The sequence below is a fragment of the Panthera tigris genome, chromosome C2, assembly GCF_018350195.1.
Source record: "Panthera tigris isolate Pti1 chromosome C2, P.tigris_Pti1_mat1.1, whole genome shotgun sequence".
In the NCBI taxonomy this organism is placed as follows: Eukaryota; Metazoa; Chordata; class Mammalia; order Carnivora; family Felidae; genus Panthera; species Panthera tigris.
In genome coordinates, this window is record NC_056668.1 from 58,193,072 (window position 1) to 58,216,906 (window position 23,835).

The following is a 23,835-nucleotide window of genomic DNA, read 5'->3' on the forward strand; positions in this document are numbered from 1 at the left end:
AGGGGCTTATAATTTAACTGGGAAGAGAGGAGCACTCAGACAAGTAAATAAATAATTCTAAAGCAACTTTAATCAGTTTACACTACAGGTAAATTAGTGTCTTTCTTTTGGATTGATTTTGAAAACATGTTTTGGTTGTAGTTGTACTATTTGACAGAATTTATTCGGGCATTATGGTTCATGTAGCTTGAGAATACTGATTGTGAACTCCTTGTATCATTGGAAAGAGCTAAAATCATTTATCTTTAAAAAAAATACTAAACAGCCAGTCTGCTTTACACAATGATAGGATGAAGGCTTGTCCTAAAATCTAGCTAGTCCTTGGAAGATGTAAATTAATCCTTTATTCTAATGAGTGCCCTTTGTAGATTTTCCACTGGGGATTTGTGAGCATGTGTACATTCTATGAATTTTATGTATTCAATGTCACAATATTATATTCATAAAAAAATAAATTGAAAAGATTAGAAGGGTACATGAATACCATTTTATGAGATGAAGGTAGCTTGGTTTAACCATATGCTACCCTTTAAAGATAATGATTATTTTTTCTCCAGGACTCCTGATTGGCCAAAAAACAAATTCAGTATAAAAATTAAATCTTTCCCTGTTACATTAATAAGAATTTTCAGGGGTGCCTGGGTGGCTCAGTCAGTTAAGCGTCTGACTTCAGCTCAGATCATGATCTCACGGTTTGTGAATTCAAGCCCCACACTGGGCTGTGCACTGATGGTGCAAAGCCTGCTTGGGATTTTCTCTCTCTCTCCCCCTCTCTCTCTGCCCCTTCTACTCTCTCTTTCTCTCTCAAAATAAATAAATAAACTTAAAAAAATAAGAATTTTCAGTTTTGAACTATATTTAAGAACCACAAATACCTAGGCATTATTAGAGAAAAATTCAATATAAAACATCCTATATTAGGAAATGTTAAGTCAAAACATTCAAAATACTTTCTTTATGACTGAATTTAGGCTAATTACTCTAGGCTGTGACCAGCATTCAAATCACCAAGGAGGAAGTCAAACTTCCACTCTTTGCAGATGACATGATACTTTAGGTGGAAAACCCAAAAGACTCCATCAAGAAACTGCTAGAACTGATACCTAAATTCAGCAAAGTCACAGGATATAAAATTAACATACAGAAATCAGTTGCATTTCTATACACCAATTAATGAAACAGCAGAAAGAGAAATCAGGGATCAATCCCATTTACAATTGCACCAAAAGCCATAAAATACCTAGGAATAAATCCAACCAAAGAGGTAAAAAAATCTATACACTGAAACTATAGAAAGCTTATGAAAGAAATTGAAGAAGACACAAAGAAATGGAAAAATATTCAATGCTCATGGATTGGAAGAACAAATATTGTTAAAATATCGATACTATCCAAAGCAACTTATGTATTCAAAGCAATCCCTATCAGAATAACACCAGCACTCTTCACAGAGCTAGAACAAACAATTCTAAAATTTGTATGGAACCAGAAAAGACCCCAGATAGCCAAAGTAATGTTGAAAAAGAAAGCCAAAGCTGGAGGCATCACAATTCTGGACTCAAGCTGTATTACAAAACTGTAATCATCAAGACAGTATGGCACTGGCTAAAAAACAGACACTCAGATCAATGGAACAGAATAGAGGACCCAGAAATAGACCCACAGATGTATTGCCAACTAATCTTTGACAAAGCTGGAAATAATATCCAATGGATAAAAGACAATCTCTTCAGCAAAAAGTGTTGTGAAAACTGGACAGCTCCATACAGAAGAATGAACCTGGAGTACTCTCTTACACCAGACACAAAAATAAACTCAAAATGGATGAAAGACCTAAACATAGGACAAGAAGCCATCAAAATCTTAGAGGAGAAAGCAGATAAGAACCTTTTTGACCTTAGCTGCAGCAACTTCTTACTTGACATGTCTCTGGAGGCAAGGGAAACAAAAGCAAAAATGAACTATTGGAACCTCATCAAGATAAAAAGCTTTTGCACAGTGAAGGAAACAATCAGCAAAACTAAGAGGCAACCAAGAGAATGAGAGAAGATATTTTCAAATGACATATCAGATAAAGGGTTAGTATCCAAAATCTATAAAGAACTTATCAAACTCAACACCCAAAAAGCCAAATAACCCAGTGAAGAAATGGGCATAAGATATGAATAGACACTTTTCCAAAGAAGACATCCAGATGGCTAACAGACACATGAAAAAATGCTCATCCTTCATCAGCAAATAGAAATCAAAACCACGATGAGATACTACCTCACACCTGTCAGAATGGCTAAAATTAACTCAGGCAGCAACAGATGTTGGCAAGGATGAGGATAAAGAGGACACCTTTATCCACCTATTCTACCACTGTTCATGGAATGCAAACTGGTGTAGCCACCCTGGAAAACAGTATGGAGATTCCTCAAAAATTAAAAGTAGAACTATCCAACAAACCAACAATTGTACTACTAGGTATTTATCCAAAGGATATAAAAATGCTTATTCAAAGGGGCACATGCACCCCAATGTTTACAGCAGTACTATCAACAATAGTCAAATTGTAGAAAGAGACCAAATGTCCATCTACTGATGAATGGACAAAGAAATAGTGGTATATATGTACAATGGAATATTACTCAGCAATCACAAATAATGAAATCTTGCCATTTGCAACAATGTGGATGGAACTAGAGTGTATAATGTTAAGTGAAAGAAGTCAGAGAAAGACAAATAAAAATATTATTTTATTCATATGGGGAATTTAAGAAACAAAATAGATGAACATAGGGGAAGAAAAGCAAAAATAAGATTAAAACAGAGAGAGAGACAAACCATTAAAGACTCTTAAGTACAGAGAACAAACTGAGGGTTGCTCTCAAGTGTTGGGTAGGGGAATGGGCTAAATGGATGATGGATATTAAGAAGGGCACTTGTTGGGATGAGCACTGGGTGTTATATGTAAGTGATGAATCACTAAATTCTACTCCTGAAACCATTATTACACTACATGTTAACTAACTGGGATTTAAATTTTGAAAATTAATTTTAAAAAGGTAAAAAAAAAAACAAATAAAAAAATTTTTAAAAAGACTTTACCTATTACCAAAAGAGATGAGAAGTTATTAGGTGGTTTTAAACAAAAGAAATGATTTGGGTAAGAAGGAAGTGAGGTGGATGAAGATCAGTAAAAGGTCATAAGATTGACACAGTGTAGTGTCAGCCTATTTGCAGAACTGTTCAAATCTGGGTCCTAGAGGCTGTAAGCTGAAAACATGGGAGATGATGATCCCCTTGTCTTGGAGAGTCGCAAGGCCCTGCAGCAGATTGTTGTAGAATATAGGAGGATTTGCTATTGTCATCTTAGGTTTTTACTGTCTTGGAGAGTAGGACCTGACACATGTCATATTTTTGACAGTAAGATTCTTAACATTGAGATTATGATGTGCTCATTTATATGACCATGTACGTGGGTGGCTGAAGCAGGGGGGCTGAACAGGCTCATAGGAAGAGAGGAGGTCCAGGAACTGAAAGGTGGAATAGAAGGATCAACTGTGTGGGTATTAACTGAAATCACTGAGAATGGTGATGGGGTAATGGTGCTGGAGAGTCACAGTGAGAGGACGGTCAATATCTTCACGAAATGGAGAGTGTGATTCAGGGATCTAGACATAACTACAGTCAAGAGAGTGGCAGAGAGTAAAATCTGATGGCATGAGCTTCAAAACTGGGTTCTTCTCGGGAAGAATGAGAAAGTGTGATCTAGAAATGACTTTAAGGTATAGAAAGATCACCAGCCTCAACTCTAGGCTCAGTAGTACCCAGGATGTGGGTGAGAAAAACAACTTCTAAAGGAAGCAAGGGAGTAAATGCCTTCAGGGGAGATCCAGCATTTAGTTAGAGCAAAAAGGTGAAGGGAGACTTCAGAATCACTTCCCAAAATCAGATTTAAAACATGTAACATTTTTATTTCTTCCTACAATAATTAATTGTGGCCCAAGTAATTCTGCCTAGGTGTTGGTACAATTGGCTTCCTTTATAATTGACATGAAATTTCAGTAAAGAGTTCCAAAATTCTATTAAGATTCTATACTTTCAAACTTCTGACTTCTGAGTTTATTCTATCTTCTATAACATCCTGCAAAACTCCAAAAATCATTGATTATGTTCAGGGCCTCTTTTACTCTATGTTGTCATTGTGCGAGTTAAGTCAAGTTCTCAGCCTGTGTGTTGTATCATTACAGAAAGCACCCTTCTAGCAGGCTGGCACAAATTCCACTCTCCCCTAAGCTGGATGCCCTTGAGCAGGGCACAATTTGTAAATTTGTACATATGGCCATATTTTCTTTTATAACACTGCCAATCCTCTTCAAATGCCCTAGCTTTATCTTTTAATTTGCTTTGCATGCCATCTCTTCATTGTCCTTAAAATATTGGTCTTCTAGCAGCAGCGCCAGGCTGAGCCATATTGGAGCTTGAAGCAAAAGGAACTATCAGTAGTCTTGTTCTAATATTTCTTTAAAATGTTTACATTTTCACCAGGGTTTTTTTGCATTAATTTCTTTTTTTTTTCAAAAATAATGCATTAAAATTTAATTAAAATTTTTAAAAAATGTTTATTTATTTTTGAGAAAGAGAGACAGATTGTGAGCAGGGGAGGGGCAGAGAGAGAGGGGGACACAGAATCTGAAGCAGGCTCCAGGCTCTGAGCTGTCAGCACAGATCAGACACAGGGCTTGGACCCATGAACTTTGAGATCATGACTTGAGCCGAAGAAAGACGCTTAACTGACTGAGCCACCCAGGCGCCCCCAAAAAGTATTGCATTAAAAGATTATTTATCTTGATTACTGAGTCTTTTGGCACCTTCTTAAATTTTGTGACTGTGATGAGTGTCTCGCTTGCCTTACCTTAGTCCTCGCCTTGTCTAGTGGGATTATACTAGGAATTACCGAGTAGATGGTCAGAGACTTGAGAGAATTAGGGGGAAAATAGAGCCAACATGAACTCAGGTAAGGTTACAAATTTTGCCTAAAATTAGAGGATTAGAAGACACAAGCAATAGAGTTTCTAGGAAAGGTTTTTATTGAGTAGTTTTCAAGTCAATATCTTACTTTGATAGATATGTAGATATAGATATAGCTATTATTACAATATTATAGCGGCCAATGCATGAAAAAATATGAAAATATGCTAGCTACTCACTCTAGAAGAAGTGCTTCAACTCCTGGTTTAAAACTGGTAGAATTTAAAAAAAGTCCCATAATGGCCAGGGTAAATATTCCAGACATTCCAACTAGTTCACCTATTTTAAAAAGAAATAAATATAAAGTATTAATTTAAGATCAACAGTGGTACAAATTTTGCTCAAGATGAAAATATCAGATATCTTGATAGTATAGTAACTTTATAGAGAGGCTACCCTACTTGGTTTCAACTGGATTATATTGCAGGTTATTACCACCACCTATTGTCCTTCTTCCTCCTCAGATTCACACCCAGCTGTATTGTGGCGTCTAACATTCTTGCACAGTTTTGGCTTCAGATCATTGCCAACAATTTGAAGCTCATAAAACTCTTTTACTGTGTTCTCGTGCAGCCAAAGCACCCTCTACAGGAGTCATGTTTTTAGAGGGGCTCTGGAGGGATAAAATGGAAGTGAGCAAATGGGTTTTTTGGACTAGCCCACTTCATATGCTGTCTTTCTTGGGAGACAGTAGGAGATAGAAATGGTTTGACTTTGTGGCAGGACTAAGGGAGTCAAACTGGTAGAAACCCAATAAGGATATACTTCCCCAGTTTAATTTTGTTTGGGTGCATTTACTGTGTGAGAATGAAAAGCATGAAAAACTGGAATATTCTTAAAAGTAGCTGTAGTAGAGTTATATTCCCCCTTGCAATATGAAAGTAGCATATTATCAATGTAAAAAATCCAAATAATATGGTACAGTATAGAGATTATATGTGTGTGTGTGTGTGTGTGTGTGTGTGTGTGTGTATTTTTTTAATTTTAATTTTTTTTAAAGAGGACCCATAATTCAATGACCCAGGCTTCAGGTCCAGATCATCCCCAACTTATGCAAGTTTGACTTACAATTTTTTGACTTTACAATGGTGTGAAAGCAGTATGCACCAGTAGAAATGGTACTTCAAATTTTGAATATTGATTTTTTTTTCTCAGTCTAGCATAACCTCTTGTGATGCTGGGCAGTGGCAGTGAGCTGCAGCTCCCAATCAGCCAGGCGATCATGAGGGCGAACAACCAATACACTTACAACCATTCTGGTTTTCTCTTTGAGTCAGCACTCAATAAATTACATGAGATCTACTTTATCATAGAATAGACTTTGTGTGAGATGATTTGCCCAACTGTAGACTAATGTAAATGTTCTGAGCAGGTTTAAGGTAGACTGGGCTAAGCTATGATGTTCAGTAGGTTAGATATACTAAATGCATTTTTGACTTACGAAATTTTCAACTTACGATGGGTTTATTAACACATAGGCCCACTCTAAGTCAAGCAGGATAGGTATAATTTTAACAAAAAATTTATTGGAATTTCTATAATGGAGAGGACTACATTTTCTCAGAAGAAATAATTTGATAAGCTAGTTGAGAATAGAGAATGAGACCCAAAAAGGAGCTTCAAGTATTAAAGGATACTTGCTGAATTACAATACTGGACACAAGTGGTAAAAATTAAGCAGGAAACGTGGAAAAGTGAGATTAAAGGTAGCTATCAGCTTTTATAAAATCATGAATTACATAATGTAACTTCCCTTATGAGCTTCCTTGTCCCCATCTTCAGTAAAATTTACTAAGAACCAAAAACATCTATATATTTAAAAGGAGGTAGCAGAGATCATGAGGAGCTAACCTACAAAATTTTTCAGAAATCATGAGGAGATAGATCTTTGGGTGCTCAGAGGCTAAAGAACTGGGAATTTAAGATAATTGGATCAAGATCTTTGAGAGCAGTGGAGTGAGTTCCCAGTGAACACTCACCATGGCATACATCAAGCATACATGCACACAAAGTCACACAGTAAAAAAAGCTATAATGAGATTGTACAGTAATAGAGTTCTGTAACTAGTTTCTTTTTTCCACTTACTGTTTAGCAGACTCTGTTCTAGTTAATAAATAAAAATAAAAATTAAAATTAAAATTTGTTTTAATAGTAAAGAGTATTGTGGATATTCCACCTTTATCATATTGCCATTACTTGTCAATTGCCAGGTGTATTTGGATCAGTTATTTTCCCTTCCATCTCTTTGGCTTACTTTACATTACTTTGTTACAACAGTTGTATTTTAATTACTGGTGGCTTGTTAAATATTTAATACCTACCTAATAGAGAAAGTTCTCCACTTTTTTTTTAAGCTATCTTGTCTATTCTCACATTTAGTATTTCCAGATGATATTTCAAATTGTTTTGTAAAATTTCAACCCCCCCCTCAAATTTCTATTATTTAATTCGGACTGTAATACATTTTAATTTTATGAAATTGGTATCATTATCACACTACCGAGTCTTTCCCTTCCAGAGATGGAAAATTACAAGTTTTATATTCTTTAGTTTAGTCCTGGCTAGAAATGGTACCTTAAGCCAGGAACTAACACTTTGGTTAGTCAGTTTTGAATTATAAAAGAAGAGGAAAATGTGGACATGGGCACTTTGAGGAGATCAAGTCCTGGACTAGTTATTGTAATTTATTAGGTAACAGTGACACCTGGAAAATATTTATAGGGAATATCTTGAAGATACTAATAATATGAACATTAAGCCAGGTTGGAGTGAAAGTCCTTTTACATTAGATTTATATTTCCTCTGTACCTTGTTTTCAGGAAATTCTGTCCTAGAAGTTTTCTTTCTAAAATATTTATAGAGACATTTTAGCTCTAAAAGTTTATAATTATTTTGGGGGGTATAACCCTTAACCTTGAGGCTATGCTCACTTACTAATTAATGTTAGAGAAAAATTATATTTTCTGGAATATATTTTTGTAGAAATTTAGGTATCCACAATTAAAGTAGTACGTGATGAATGTATCTGTACTGGCTGTTCCCTAGATGTCTATTAATTCATTAATATGATTCTATAAACTCACTTGGTTATAATTGGCTTTAATCTCCTGATTAGTTAGGAAGCCTCAAGATCCTATATTCTACCTTTCCTTCCTCAGACATGAAAATAATGACTCTTGTTAGTCTAGCAATTCTAAAAAGATTTTCTCTGTTTCAGTTTATTCCAATTTTATATTTCTCAGTAAACTCTTATAATTTTCCATGTTTAGACTCAAACTTCTTAAGTTTATTCCTTTATATTTTATAAGTTTTTGCCTATGTAACGAGTATCAAATTTTCATTATATTTTCTAACTAACTACTGCTGGCTTATAAGAACACGATTTTTTTTGTATATTTATCTTATATCAAGCTATTAAAAAGCCTTTTGGGCTTAGTTTACTAATTAATTCTTTTGAGTTTTCTATGTAATTTAAAATGTCACTAATGACATCATTTTCTCTTTTAAAATTATGGATAAATGTCTGTCTTTTTTTTTTTTTCTTATTGCATTAGCTAAAGCTTCCAGAACTACTTTAAATCATCAATATGAGAATAGGCAACTGTTTTACTCCTAAATGTAAATGAAAGTGCACAGTATAAGTTGGTAACTAGATAACTAGGTATTAGAGTAAAACCTTGGATTGTGACTAACTTGTTCTGTGAGTGTTCCACAAAATGAGCAAACATTTCTAATAAATTTTAACTTGATAAACAAGTGATGTCTTGCCATACAAGTAGTATGCGACACCAAACACCATGTGATCACAACTGGGCGAATGGTTCTTGAAATTCACTTTGATAAACAAAGTGCTGTGGATTGCAAGCACGTTTCTGGAAAGAATTATGTTCACAAACCAAGGTTTTACTATATTTACTGCACATGCTAACTCCAAGTCCTTTGCAGGGCTGTCTTGAAGAGCAGGGTTGAATGAGATTCTGAGGCTGCATCAGAAAACAGTAATATGATGAATGATTAATAACTACCATACTCCTGTGAGGAAGAAATGGTGGCAAAGGGATTAATAATATTGATAGATTTTCTAATATTTAGACTTACTTGATATGAAACTTCTATTTTGATTTCCTTTTTGATCTAAAAGCTGTCCAGAAAAGTATATTTAATTCCAGGCTGTTAGAATGACTATTTTTAAAGACCCTCCTTTTGTAATTAGTAAATTATAATTGCATTGTGATTGAACAATATTTGGCATTTTATTAAAATGCTCTTTGAGTCTAGTTCATTTCCGTAAATGGTCTACAGGTATATATGTAAAGGATATGTATTTGGTTTGGGAAGATAAGACTGTATATCTTATAAACCAAACACTTAAGTGTTTATTTATATCTTTTTATAGCCATAATTATTTTTTGTTCAATTGGTTATGAAATTATCTGGGAAAGGCATGATAAAGTATCTCATTGAAATTGTGATTTTGTCAAATTCCTTTGTCTTTTATACTGGCATTTACTTTATATATCTTGACACATTGATTTCTGTTGTATAGATACTAATATTTTTATCAATTCTGATAGGTTATTTTAAAAAAACATTCCTCCAGATAAGTTGAATGGTTTATTTTACCAACTTTGCCTGGTATGTATCTTCCCGTATCTTTGTATTGAGTTTTTTTGTGTCATTTAATTTTAGGCATAGGCCCCAGACTTACAAATAAAAAAGACGAGGTACAGAATTGACAAGCTGAGACTTATGTGATTGACATCATCACCAAAAACAGTAGCCATCCACAATTGGATCAGTTTTGAACTCAGAATTCCAAACAAGAAACTTGCTAGAAAATAAGACCAAATTTCAAATAGGATGTCAAAAACTGAAAGAAAGGGGAACAAACAGAAAATAGTTAATAGAGCTTACTTGATCTTAACTTTAAGTGATAATCTGGGTCAACTTTTCTTTTTGTTCCTATCTTTAAAACTAGCCATTGGGGTAGATGTATGGCATTTTCTTATTCCTACATTGAAAGAGTTTCTATTCAAATGCTGAGAGCCATACAAGTTGGCAAAATTCAGTCAGTTTCATTAAAGAGCTTCTTTTGATCCCCAGTAAGAAATATACATTTATTCAGTGCCAAACAGTGTAATAAATTTTGGAGATACAGTAATGAATAAGAAGTAGAAAGTCCCCAAACTCTTGGAACTTATATTCTATATCTAACATGATACACACAGGAAATACAGAAAAGGAATGCCTCTGGGTCCCAGCTTAGTGAATCTCCTGTATTGTTGTGGCTTGTCAAAGCAACTGATTGGTTCCTTATTGTTGAGTATTTCATTTGCTTCCAGTTTTTTCCCTGATAAAATGCTGCATTGTATATTGTGTATATTTCTGCACATGGTTTTTTGTACTTCTCTGATTACTTCCTTAGGCTCCAGAAGTGGAATTTGCACTAAAGAATAGTTGCTCCTTTACTGATATTGTCATATTTTGCCAAATTTCTTTCCACAATCGTTATGACGTCCTTCCCAGGAAAACAGGAAGCCTAAGCCCTTGATGGCCTTGGTTGCTGGAATCAGGCATGCCAGTGGGTGAGAAAATCCCCCCACTTTTACAGGGTGAGGAACAGAGGAATAGAATTTGAATCACAGATAAAAGCAGGTCCTGGGGTCAGGAAAGCAGAAGGGTCAACTGCAACAGAATAGGTGGAGAGCAAGAACGAAATGAAAACAAAGAATGGCCAACAGAAAATAGAGCAACCACAACAAAAAGCGAGACTAAATTTGAGAATAAGTAAATCTTGAACTGTGTTCTGAGGTGGCAAAATGAAAGAGAAAAAAATCTTTTATGAGTCCCATTTATAAACGTCCACTATGGGAGAGCACACTGCTCAGAGTGCTGAGACAATTTAGATTCCTTCTTACCTAGTCCTGTGTCCATGTTTCTAGGTCTGCTAAGTGGAAAGATGTAGCATCTGTAGGGATAGTATGAACATGGAAGGGGAGTTTCAGGAATGGCCTTCTAGGTCATACCTGTTCAAGGCATGGGGTTACCCGTAACGGCAATCTGGGGAGTCTAGTACCTCCTACAACTGAAACAAAGAATGGAGGTCGACTCTGGTTTCAGAAGGATGCAGGGAATGGGAGTTAGAAGACCCAATTTGAAGGTTGCTTTCTTTTTTGAGGTGCCTGGGTGATTCGGTCAGTTAAGTGTCCGACTTTTGATTTGGGCTCAGGCCATGATCTCATGGTTCAAGAGTTCGAGCCCCATGTCAGGTTCTGTGCTGACAGCTTGGATCCTGCTTGGGATTATTTGTTTCCCTCTCTCTCTGCCCCTCCCCCACTTGTACCCACAGGCATGCAGGTACATGCTTGCACTCTCTCTCAAAATAAAATAAATAAACAAAAAAGAAGAAAGTTCCTTTCTTCTTCTCTTTTTAATGTTTATTTCTGAGAGAGAGAAAGAGAGACAGACAGAGTGTGAGTGGGGGAGGGGAAGAGAGAGATGGAGACACAGAATCTGAAGCAGGCTCTAGGCTCTGAGCTGTCAGCACAGAGCCTGAAGCATGGCTTGAACTCAGGAACCTACCTGTGGGATCATGACCTGAGCCGAAGTCAGATGACTAACTGACTGAGCCACCCAAGCACCCCAGTTTCTTTCTTTTTTTTTTTTTAATTTTTTTAACGTTTATTTATTTTTGAGACAGAGAGAGACAGAGCATGAACAGGGGAGGGTCAGAGAGAGAGGGAGACACAGAATCTGAAACAGGCTCCAGGCTCTGAGCGGTCAGCACAGAGCCCGACGCGGGGCTCGAACTCACGGACCCGGGAGATTGTGACCTGAGCCGAAGTTGGACGCTTAACTGACTGAGCCACCCAGGCGCCCCCCCACCCCAGTTTCTTTTTTAAGAAAGGAAAATAGTTTCTAATCAGGAAAATGTTTACTGAATGTAATTATTAGACTGGGAAAAACCTCAAAGCAAATCCAATATTTCTTACAAATTTTTTAAACTCCTATGCAAATTGGAAAAGACAGACCTCTAAGTACAGTAACTCTTCTTAATTTTTCTCTTTATGAAATATGCGCTAACTTCAAAAGACAGAGCAACAGTGTTTAAATAATTGCATGAGTTTTTAAAGATAATAATTATTATCTGAGTTATCCAAAAATTATTGATTCACTATTTTGTCAATTGGTATAAATGAAATATCAGCAAATCTTGTCATACATCTTTTTTCTTAAAGGAAATTTTTCTTTCAACGCTGTTAAAAATTCAGAGAAACTCCTAAGGGCTGAGGGAATAAGTTCACTGTTCTCTTCCTCCTTCAGCAGAGTTTTTATTATTGTAGAGTGACTACTTATAGTTTTTACTCCTCTGAAACCTAAACACAAAATTCTATTCCATTAATTATTATCAAAATTATGAAGCAAACTCTGTGAAAGCAGGGACTATTATGTTCATGTTTGAAGCACTAAGGCCTAGAATAGGAACTGTCACATAGTACATATCAATAAATAATTGTTGTATTAATGAATGAATGAATGGGTTAATGAATGAATTTCCATATCAGTACCCCCCTATATTCTTTTGACTTGCCAGTGAATATAAAAAATATTCTCTCGATTAGACTGTAGATGCCAACTCTGATAAGGTTCTCTGACATTCTGTGGTCAATATTTACTATCTTAAATGGAGCTTAGTAGAATATTGGACCAAGTTTGGGCCTGGGCATGGATCCTTCCAACCAGCACGTATGATGATACCTCTCTGCATTTTTCAGTTTCCCCCAAGAGTGGTCCTTGAGTTTTTAAGATGTTTCTGAACATAGACCTCTCTGTGTTGCTCACCCTGGTCTTCTTCAGGAAAGCCCTATCTGCAGGAGGTCTTATGGTAAAAACTCTCTGAGTGACATATTATATCACTTGCTTGTGTGGTCTGGATTTTGGAAGAGGTTGAATGTCTATGGTAGTTAGACTTTCTCACATACCACAGATGGAACATATGAAGCACTTAAAGAAGATGTACCTTCCTGTGCTAAATTGGGTTTCCAGGTTCACCACAGATGTTCCAAGTTGCCATGGCCTGGGTAAGCTAACTGGATATAGAGCAAGGCTAAAGGTGGGTTCTCCTGATGCCCAAGTAGGGTAACTGTCCACCATGTGGACGAGCTCCCTTGAGGAAGACATGAGAGGGGTGATGATCCCTAGAATGTGTGTTATTCAGAAAAAAATAATCTTTAATTCTTAGTTTTAGGCATTGATTATGAAGATGTAAGGCAAAGATGGGTCAGAAGAGAGGTAAACAGGAACATTGGCTGCCCAACAGTGAGGTAGTTTCCAGGGACCATGAAAGCCACTACATATAGCTAAAACTTCCTCTTCCTGAGTGATTAGAAAAGTAATTTGAGATATACTTAATTGCTAGGGAAAGGGGGTAGTAGAAGGATCTGGCTCCAATATAACGTATTATTTGTCATCTTAAAGACCCCTTTGATGCACTAGAATGTAGTCTGGAAGCACCCCTTAAATGCTCTTTTTTCAGGACGATAGAAGGGTGAAATGAGATAATGCCACAGAAGGCCTTAGGGCACAAAAGACATCCAGTGAGTGGAATAGTATACGTCAAGAATTTTCTCCAGGAGACTCTAATCATCACTTTTCCAAAATCGGTGCAAATAGCAGCACACTAAAAAAAGTAAATAACTTCTTAATATTACTTTGAAAATATTTGACTTCATAGACATCCTTAAAGTGTCCTGTGGACACCCTCTCCTGCCGCCCTGCCCAAGGTAGTGACTATCCTCTGAGAACCACTGTTGCAGGAAGAGGGTATGGGGTTTTGATCAGGGAGGGGCATATAAGATGGTTCTGGGATTGCTGGTGACACTATATTTCTTGTCCTGAGTGATAATTACACATCTATATATTTTATAATCATTCATCATAGTGTGCATGTATCATTCATTATATATATAAAATACACAGACATATGATAGAGTAATCAACGATACTTAGGTTCAGGGTTTTCTGAATGTGGTAAATGAACTCATGAAGGCCTTGCAATCTCTCTGCTTAAAGCCCTGTTCTCAGGCCCTGAAGATGGCCATGTCACTCACACTTGCTCTTTAAGCTGACAGCTTTCCATGGTGCCCCAGTGAAGCCAAGGGCAACGGCTGCATCCCTCTCACCACCAGCAGGTGCACTGCCTAGCTTGTCTTCCAAGTTCATCTTCAACTCATAGAAAACAACATCTCTCATGTTCTTGTTGTTGAGCATTTGGACTCAGCCTAGGTCTGTAGAATGCTTCCCCTATAAGCGTCCTCATGAAAAGTCTCAACCGAGTCTCACAATAAAACCACAACAAATATTAAATAAGAAATATGTGGTAGTGCTTGTAAAGGGTAAATCATTATACTAATGCTCACGATTATATTTGTACAAGCATAAATTATGGTAAAAGATTACAATATCCATGTCAGCTTCTAGAAAATACAAGATTCTAATTTTAAGAAATTTAGGGAAAAAAATAGGTCCTTACCTAATGAATTGTTCCCCTTTTGTAGGTTGCCATTAATATCATCAATACTATTAAACATAATCAAAGACATTATAGAGGTCATCAGACTTTCTCCATTAATTAAATTGGTGAGGCTTCTAGAAAGACCTATGGAAAAGAAAATACTTTGTTTCACTAAAGAAAATCATCAATATTAAAGATTAAACTTTTATTAGCAAGTAGAAGTATATTCTTATCTATTGATTTATATCACATACTTTTCCCATATACTTAAATAGACTTTAGTCATATTTGAAAACTCCCTTCAAGGAAATTTAATTATATCAACTTTAAGTTAAGTCTAGACTTCCATAATTAGGAATCAAATTTATTGTGGTTGAGTATGGTTTATTTAACTAAGATAATAAGCTAGAGCTGTTATTGCTTGTTTTAAAGCCCAGATGAAAACATGAAGTTCATTATTTTTTTAATTTGGTGATTTAGTCAATATAAATACACATTATATATTTAAGGCAAGATAGGGAACAATGACAGAGGGATAAAGGAAATTCATAAGCCAAGCTTTATAATATGGTGCCTAAGCAAAGTATTCATGCAATTGTCAAGATAATCTCACTATGATTAGAAATTCTCTGACTTTTCCATACATTCCTGTCAACGGTTTTAGAGATTAAGCTCTATGAAATGGAAAGCACCCTCATATTATGTACTCCCATCCTAATTTCCCTCCACTTGTGGTGATACTCTAATTTTAGCGATCAATGATCATTTTTCTCTATTAAATATGCCTGTAGCGGCAAAACTGTAACTTTGAGCATCTTTAATGACTTTCTAGATGTCTGTAGGAAGGAAATGTTATTTCATGACCCAACCATTCTATGATCACAACCTAACACACTAAGTATGCTGTTGCAAGACAAGTCAAGTCAAGGCAGTGTGTTCTTGTGGAGGGGAAGTGCACTGATGGTCTAATTCTTCACCTCGTTATGCATCCATGCCCTTTCCTGTAAAACTACAGTTTCTCTCCTCTAAGAGATCCAGTCTGTTCTGTTATGAGACTTGATGCAAGCAGAGGCTTGGGAAGGATTTTTGCTTCCTATCTCGGGTACCTCTGCCACCACCACTATAATGTCCCCTGGCTGTGCTACTGGAGGATTGTGAAAATATGTGGAAGAAAGGTGGATTTCTCCAAGGGTCCATCCTTGATCACTTAGCCCCTGGATGATCTTCCATCTGACTGTAGATTCATTAGTGAGCCCAGGCCGTATCATCACAACTGCCAGACTCACAAAAAATAATAAATAACTGTTGTTTGAAGCCACTGTGTTTTTTCTTACTCAGTTGTTGAAACTCAGAGTTGTTCTTTACTGAGAAAAAACTAACTGGTACTGTTATGTAATTATTCCAACTTGGAAAATAGAACTATAACAAATTGTAAATATGTGAAAATACACAACTGACATGGGGGCATAAGAGTCAACAGACCATCGAAAGCTCAAGACGGTGTGAAGGTACTCATGCACTCATAAGCATAGGCAGATTTTGTAGGTGTGTGGGAGTAAAAGAAAACAAATATAAAAATCTTGCTTTGTCAACTCAGGCAAAAATGTTGCCAAGAGAAAAGTACTTTATTTTTATTTTTTTAAAAACTACAAAGTGAGGAGAAAAACAATATTCCAAAAGTCACGGCAAGATGGCCAAAACGTATGAGCATAACTTTGGAAGATAACCCAATAATTTACATTCAACAATGATAGGCCAGGCAATCACTGGATTACTAACCAGATTATAAGATTATAAAGTTGAAAGAAGTATGTAATGCTGTCAGGTAGCACAAAACTTCACTAAGTCCTGTGAGTGGAAAAGGGGCGGGCACTGACAGAGTCCCATAGAGGCAGGGCTGGGGGATAGACGCTGGGGCCTCCTCTCCTTTCTGTTTTTCTTTTTTAATTAAACCATTTTGTTTAATGTTATTTATTCTTGAGAGAGAGACAGGAACAGAGCATGAGTGGGGGAGGGGGAGAAAAAGAGGGAGACACAGAATCCGAGGCAGGCTCCAGGCTCTGAACTGTCAGCACAGAGCCTGGCCAACTTTGAGATTATGACCTGAGCCGAAGTCTGACGCTTAACCGACTAAGCCACCCAAGCACCAAAACTCTTACCTCACAATCTTAATCTCTTTGATTTAAGAATTGGCTTTCCTTTATTCATTTAGGTAGATTGATGTGTCTCCTCTATTCTATTTCTACTTCCCTCCAGTAGCTTCTCCCCCTATAATGGTCATAAAATGAGAAGTGTGTATGTGTGTGTGTGTGTTACATCAACTTGGTACTTTATTTATTTAAAAAAATTTTAATGTTTATTTATTTTTGAGAGAGAGAGACAGAGCGTGAGTGGGGGACAGGCAAAAAGGTAGATAGAGTCTGAGATACAGGGTTCTAGGCTCTGAGCTATCAGCACAGAGCCTGACATGGGGCTGGAACTTGGGAACAGTGAGATCATGACTGAGGCCTCAGTCGGCGGATTAACCGGCTGAGCCACCCAGGCACCCTGACTTGGTACTTAATTTTAAATATAGATTTATTTCTCCTAAAATAGTACACTCTGAAAACACTGTAAGATTAGTGACTTTACTGTTTTTGACTTTCTGCATTTTTTGGTCTTAATGGTGATGACTCCAAATTTTTTTGTTTTTTGTTTTTTTACAGATGGCATTATCCTAATTACAGTATTTTCAAAGGAAAAGCAGTATTTGACAATAGAAATGTCATCACAATGTATATGCAAATTGTTCACCCTCAGAACTTTTGGTTTAAGGTAGAAGCATGTATAAAGTCAAGGATTCCAAATAATCCCCTGTCTTATTCCACAAGGGGATGAAAGATGAAAGATTTTAAAAATATATATACTAGGTAAGCCCATCACTAACATTTCATTTTGTTCTAAGCATCAGCAACCTGAATCTCTATGCTTAATTCCCAATGCCCAGAACCTCATTTCATATAGTGAGAAGCTACAGTGAGCAAAAGATCTTAACACTAGACACATTAAATGCAGAATATGATATTTTAAATGTAGAAAAAGAGGAAAACATATACCTACCAAGGTCTCTTATAGCAGCTGCAGTCAGCATGGGATCTGAACTCATGAGGATAGTTGCAAATAATAACCATGGAGTGGTTTTCAAAAGTAATTTATTCACAGATGCCAGATACCAAAGAATTAATGTATAATTCATTAAAAAGCCAGGAATTGTAATTAAAAGTATCTGCAAAGAAATTTTATGTATAGAAAAATCAGATTTCCTTTTTATCCTATTTTGAAAAGCAGATTATCAGGATTATTAGAGATACAGAATCACACTGAATCCATCAAAGGGAAATTTTAAATTATCTTCTTTAATAAATATGTGCTTGCAAGTCTGGAAATAAGAGGCAAATATTGCAATGAGATTCTTAGGACCTATGACACAGCACTTGTAAGAAATAGCATATAATTAAAAGGGAACTTTTAAATTTCTTGATAAGGTCATTGAATATAAATATGTATGTGTAAAGGTATATGCATACACACCATATATACTCACACTTATATATACACATTTAACTATGCATAAAACTGAAACCTAGCCTATTAACAGAGAGAAAAAGAACAAGTTTACAAAAAAGTTACAAAAGAGGAAAAGGAGGAGAAAATAAAATAGAAAGAATGTAGAGAATTGGCAGAGGACTATAGAAAAGATGGGAAGAAAAATTCTATTATTCTAGAACTGGAACCTGGCCTTCTGCCTTCCCACCATTGCCTTCTACTTTCTTTTATTCTATCAGTGGCAGCTATGTAGTAAGATTTCATTGCCAGATGGTCTTGGAAAAATGTGACTGTGCCTGAAGCTACCTATAAGAATTCAGAACTGCACCTCTGTGTTCATTGTAACATTTACAATAATGTGAATTTACACTATTTACAATACTTATTTACAATAATAAGACATGGAAGCAACCTAAGTGTCTATCTATAGATGAGTGGATAAAGAAAATGTATTATATATGCAATGGAATATTACTTAACCATAAAATAGAAGGAAATCTTGCTATTTGGGACAGCATAGATGAAACTTGAAGGCATTATGCTACATGAGATAAGTCAGATAGAAAAAGACAAATGTCATATGACCTAACTTATATGTGGAATCTTAAAACAACAACAACAACAACAAAAAACCCTGAGCTCATTGATACAAAGAACAGATTGTCAATAGCCAGAAGTGAGGACTCAGGAGGTTGGGAAAAGGGATGAAGGGGGTCAAAAGGTACAATCTTCCAATTGTAAAATAAATAAGTCATGGGATTCAATGTACAGCATGGTGACTGTAGTGAATAATACTGTACTGTATATTTAAAAGTTGTTAAGAGAGTAGACCTTAAAATTATGATAAAAAATTTTTATAATACTGTGGTGATGGATGTTAACTAGATTTATTTTGGTGATCATTTCAAATTTTTTTTTAATGTTTATTTATTTTTGAGAGACAGAGAGAGAGACAGAGCTCAAGAGGGGAAGGGCCAGAGAGAGAGGGAGACACAGAATCTGAAGCAGGCTCCAGGCTCTGAGCTGTCAGCACAGAGCCCGATGTGGGGCTTGAACTCAAGAACCGTGAGATCATGACCTAAGCCGAAGTCAGACGCTTAACTGACTGAGCCACCCAGGCACCCCGGGTGATCATTTCAAAATATAACAAGTATCAAATCATTATGTTGTATACCTGAAACTAATATAATGTTTTATGTCAATTATATCTCAACTAAAAAATTTTTAAAAATTATAAAAATTTTGTAACGATGTGGAAAAATGCTCTTACTACCAATATTAAAGAAAAAAAGCAATATATATGTATATGTATAGAAAGTATAGCTAATTTTAATAGTTTTGCTTCTAATGTAATTTAGGTAATTATATTTACAAAGCTGTTTTAATTACTTTGGAAGAAATGTATACCCTGCTTAAGATTTGGAGTATTTTTTCTTCAAGCTCTTTCCTTGATGGGGTTCAAATATCACATGATTAGGATAACATAATGGTTTGTGATTTAAAGTTATAGCTGTTTCTATGAGTATTCTCTGTTTTTGTTCATGTGAGTAAGGGAAGTTTTAGAAGGTGGGTATTTTAAAAAAGACTTTTATCAAAAATAATTAAAAAACTGGACCAAATGTTTTCATAATAGCTCTCTAATAGCATCTCAGAGTTAAAATTATAACTGGCATTAAGCCCTGCAAATCAGATTCTCAGAATCTCTTTTAATTCTCAGAATTACTTTTTTTTCCTCTGTAATTTTTTTTTCCTGAGCCCTCAATATGCTGGTCAGTCGCTAAGATATGGTTTATTCACTAAAATATAAAGCTAAATTTACTTCTCCCACACTTCGTACTTTTTCTTTGTCTTCTTTGTTTTATAGTTTAGAGCAAAATTTTAAAAATTCGGAGCATAGATAACATATAGTAGTTCATGAGTGAATGATATTATTGGAAAAGATTACTTCTTACCTGCCAAAATAACTTTTGGAGCATGTAAACATCCATGTCGAATGCAACGTTAAAGATAATTATTGGTGTAAATATATTAAAAAATAATTTTGGACTCATCCATTGTATGGCATCTGTGTATCTTTGCACCTAATAATATAAAAATACATCATTTCTCACTTATCCATCCTCCTATTAGCATACAACACATGCCAGACACCCCTCTCTCTAGCAAAAGAGAAAAAGATATATCACAATGTAATAGGTGCTAAAGTTTTAACTCTACTGCATTTTCATAATTTTCCATCAGATTATTACCAGTAACAGAGGAACGTTAATGCACATCTCCATGCCCATTTTATTTTTTAAATAGCAGCTATAGAAAGTACATTGATATGGGTACAAAAGAATGTGTAGGAGATTTTCAGGCATACAAGAGGAAGACAGGTTTCAGGTAGATGGATTATCATGCACGATGTGTACAAATGAATAAACAATCATATCGCATTTCAGAAACTACAAATAATTAACCATGGCTTATATGGAAAATGTGCATGGAAGAATAGTAGGAATAAAAACTCAGAAGTTATGCTGTTAATGAAATGATTAATTAATGGTGTTTGTCATAAAATATTTAGTTGATAAATCCTCTTATGGGCATCCACTCAACATTTGTTTACTAAGGAAACACTGATTACTTGCTGTGTGAGGTGGTATCTTTGCCTTTGGGAGATGATTCTGCCTGGGTCTCTCGTGTTTCCCCATATCTTATGAGTGGAGGCATTGATTGCTTTTCTTCCAGACTATCTTTCAAAAATATATGTATGGCTAACAGCTTTGGAAGAGAGAGCCAAGTGTCTCCTTCTAGAGAAAAGAATTGGTTTACTGTACTGTACAGAGCAATAAAGATAGTGTCTCTCTCTAGGGCAAGAGGTAGGATGAGCTTACTGCCTATCACAAAATATTCACGTTCTTTAAACTAAGGTTTCTTCTCTTATAATGCAATCCATTGTGTATGTGGGTTTCACTGGACCCTCTTGGCTTCTCCCTGCGGCTCCCGGGGCTCATGGAACAGGCACAAGAAGATGCTAATAGTCTGGTTTCTGCTATTACTGTCAGTACTAAAGTCCTTTGTCTCAGGCCCAGAAGTCCCTTGTCTTTTGCCAGGACCATGAAACTGTGACAGGCTAACTTATTACTTGCAGGCAGAGTAAAATCTTAGGCCCTTCACAGTTCTTGACTTATGTTCTCTTCTTCTAAAAGGTTACTGACAAATATAAAAGTTTATAGAAGTACTTAATATTGCATATAAGTCAAAATCATACGGTTACAGAACATGTTCATAGCAATAATGTGCTCATAACAAATGAAGTAAGAATACTTCTGGCTCTTATACGAATACATGTTTTCCATAATGTTTGTTAATATCACATCTCCTGTTTGTTTGTTCTCATTCATGTTCTGATTGACTAGAGCAGATGATGGAAAATTATGGCCCTGGGCCAAATCCGACTCAATGCCTGTTTTTGTCAAGTCTTACTGGAACACAGCCATGCCACTTCTTACATATTGTCTACGGTTGCTTTTGAATTATAATGGCAGAGTTGAGTAATTGTGACAGAGCTCATATGGCCTGTATAATCTAAAATATTTACTAGATGGTCTTCTATAGAAAAAGTTTGCTGCCAACCCCGAGGCTAGAGAACTATTTAATGTGTCAATAATGCATTCTACGTCCCTTATTGTAAGATAGTCTCTCTCCTCTACCTGATTCCAGTTGTTCTCAACTTTTTGTAACACTGCAGCTGCCATGACTATATCTACAGTTTGCCTTCCTCCTTACTTCCAACTCCAGGTAAGTGGTCCAACATCTGTTTCTTGAAATCTTGTAAGCCATACACACTTAAAGACTAGCCTCTATTGTAATAGAAATCTTGTAAAATATTCCTAACTGAAGCAATAGATTGGTTCAATGTCAGAATTATCTTGCTACAAGAGACCTGTTCTAGCAGCTTAATCTCTCTGGACTTCTTCTTTTTCTCCTTCTTCCTCTTCTTCTTCTTTTTAAAAAAAATTTTAATGTTTTTATTTATTTTTGAGAGAGAGAGAGACAGAGACAGAGACAGGGCATGAGCAGGGGAGGGGCAGAGAGAGAGGGAGACAGAATCCAAAGCAGGCTCCAGGCTCTGAGCTGTCAGCACAGAGCCCAACACAGAGCTTGAACCCACAAGCCACAAGATTTATGACCTGAGTCAAAGTTGGACATTTAACCAACTGAGCCACCCAGGCACCCCCTCTCTGTGCTTCTATCTTATGTACCAATTCTTGTCTAAACTTTTGAATTCTGCTTAAACTCTCATTAGCTGCTCACACGCTCAGTAGCTGTATGTGTACTCATTCTCTGAGCTGCCCACCCCCTTCCAGACAGTGGCTCTGTTTTGACTGTGTTTAGCTGGATCTCAGCTCTTCCATGCCTGGTTCCTTTTTTCACATATCTGATATGATAGTATCCATATCACAAGCATCTATCAACTGGCAGAACAGTGAATTGGCAAGTATTTTTTACAAATTTCCTTAAAATTCCATCTTTGAATTTGTATGAATCTGAGGCATAACACAAAATATTTACTATACACACCTTGTCAGATGTAAAACTTAATATTTCAAAACTGCATCCAATTAAAAATAGTATCACAGGGAGAGGAATTGGAAAGTCTTTTAAGTGCAGGTTCAAAAATGCTGCAGAAAAATACATTTTTACTGAAAAGCAATGAAATATGACACTTACAGAACTTTAATTTGATATACTTTCTTAATGCTGAGGACAATGAAATACTGTTCCACTTTTTACTTATTTAATTCCAGTAATTAAAACCCTCTCTTATACTTAAGCACACTGAATCAGTGTAATTGCTAATCTGCTGGATTCTGTATTTACCTCTTGTATGAAATATCTCATTTCCTTAGAATCTTTAGTAAATATTGCTAGCAATCACTGGCTCTTGGGTTATTACTAAATACTTATAGCAATTTTTTTACATGTTATAAATCAGATATTAGTTTCTTCAGCAATCCTGCAGCAAGAGGTTAATAAATAATTAAAGTTTAATGAAATCTCCTAGATGATTTTCAAAATAACAATGAGGAACTAGGTATAATAATTTGCCCAATGAGAAAAACTAGCTTCCTATTACTGGTTATCTACTATGCATTAGGCAGCCTATAATGAATTTCTATCAAAGTACAATAAGCAATATCATCGCATTTCCTTCAGTTTAATGTTTTCTTTTTTCCACTTTTTTGTAATATAATTTCTAATCAGTCAAAGAATGCAAAAAAAAAAAAGAAATCTTTTGATTTCTATAGTATTCTTTTCTTCTCATAAGGGCTAGACATAATTTATCATTTAAACAAAACCTATGGGACACCCTACCAAGTGCTTAAAAAGTAACTGACACATTCAGAAGACCCAAAAATTCTTTGTTCAAGTGAACAAAGCAGTACACGACTAGCTTTAATATGTGAATAGTTTATGATAAAGCAGATAAGAAAAATACACCAACCCTTGAGTTTTTGATTATCTGCTTCAATTCTTTCAATCATTTAAATCTAACCATGACCTACCAAGTAAAAAGACATGAATACTTTGAACCCAAAGAGGATGAAGACAATGAATCAGACTCTGCATGTCTCTTCTCAGGGACAGATTATCATTGGATTCATTTGGTTGGTAATCTTGGGTTAAAAGTATAAATTTAGGAACAAAATTCTAATATTCTATTACT

At 35.7% G+C, this 23,835-nt stretch overlaps 1 protein-coding gene across 6 annotated transcripts in view; it reads right to left on the minus strand.

Moving 5' to 3' along the window:
* Positions 1-23,835, minus strand: part of SLC9C1 (solute carrier family 9 member C1) — a 107,877-nt gene that overhangs the window by 65,008 nt on the left and 19,034 nt on the right. For 4 of the 6 annotated variants that reach the window (XM_042956548.1, XM_042956551.1, XM_042956550.1 and 1 more), the window contains exons 3-8: positions 22,689-22,810; positions 20,072-20,200; positions 17,634-17,799; positions 14,553-14,678; positions 9,729-9,890; positions 5,199-5,298 (exon numbers count right to left, since the gene is read on the minus strand). In XM_042956548.1, coding sequence (XP_042812482.1) covers positions 5,199-5,298; positions 9,729-9,890; positions 14,553-14,678; positions 17,634-17,799; positions 20,072-20,200; positions 22,689-22,810 — 805 coding nt within the window. The remainder of the gene's footprint in view (positions 1-5,198; positions 5,299-9,728; positions 9,891-14,552; positions 14,679-17,633; positions 17,800-20,071; positions 20,201-22,688; positions 22,811-23,835) is intronic. The other 2 variants (XM_042956552.1, XM_042956549.1) reach the window with 1 other exon arrangement.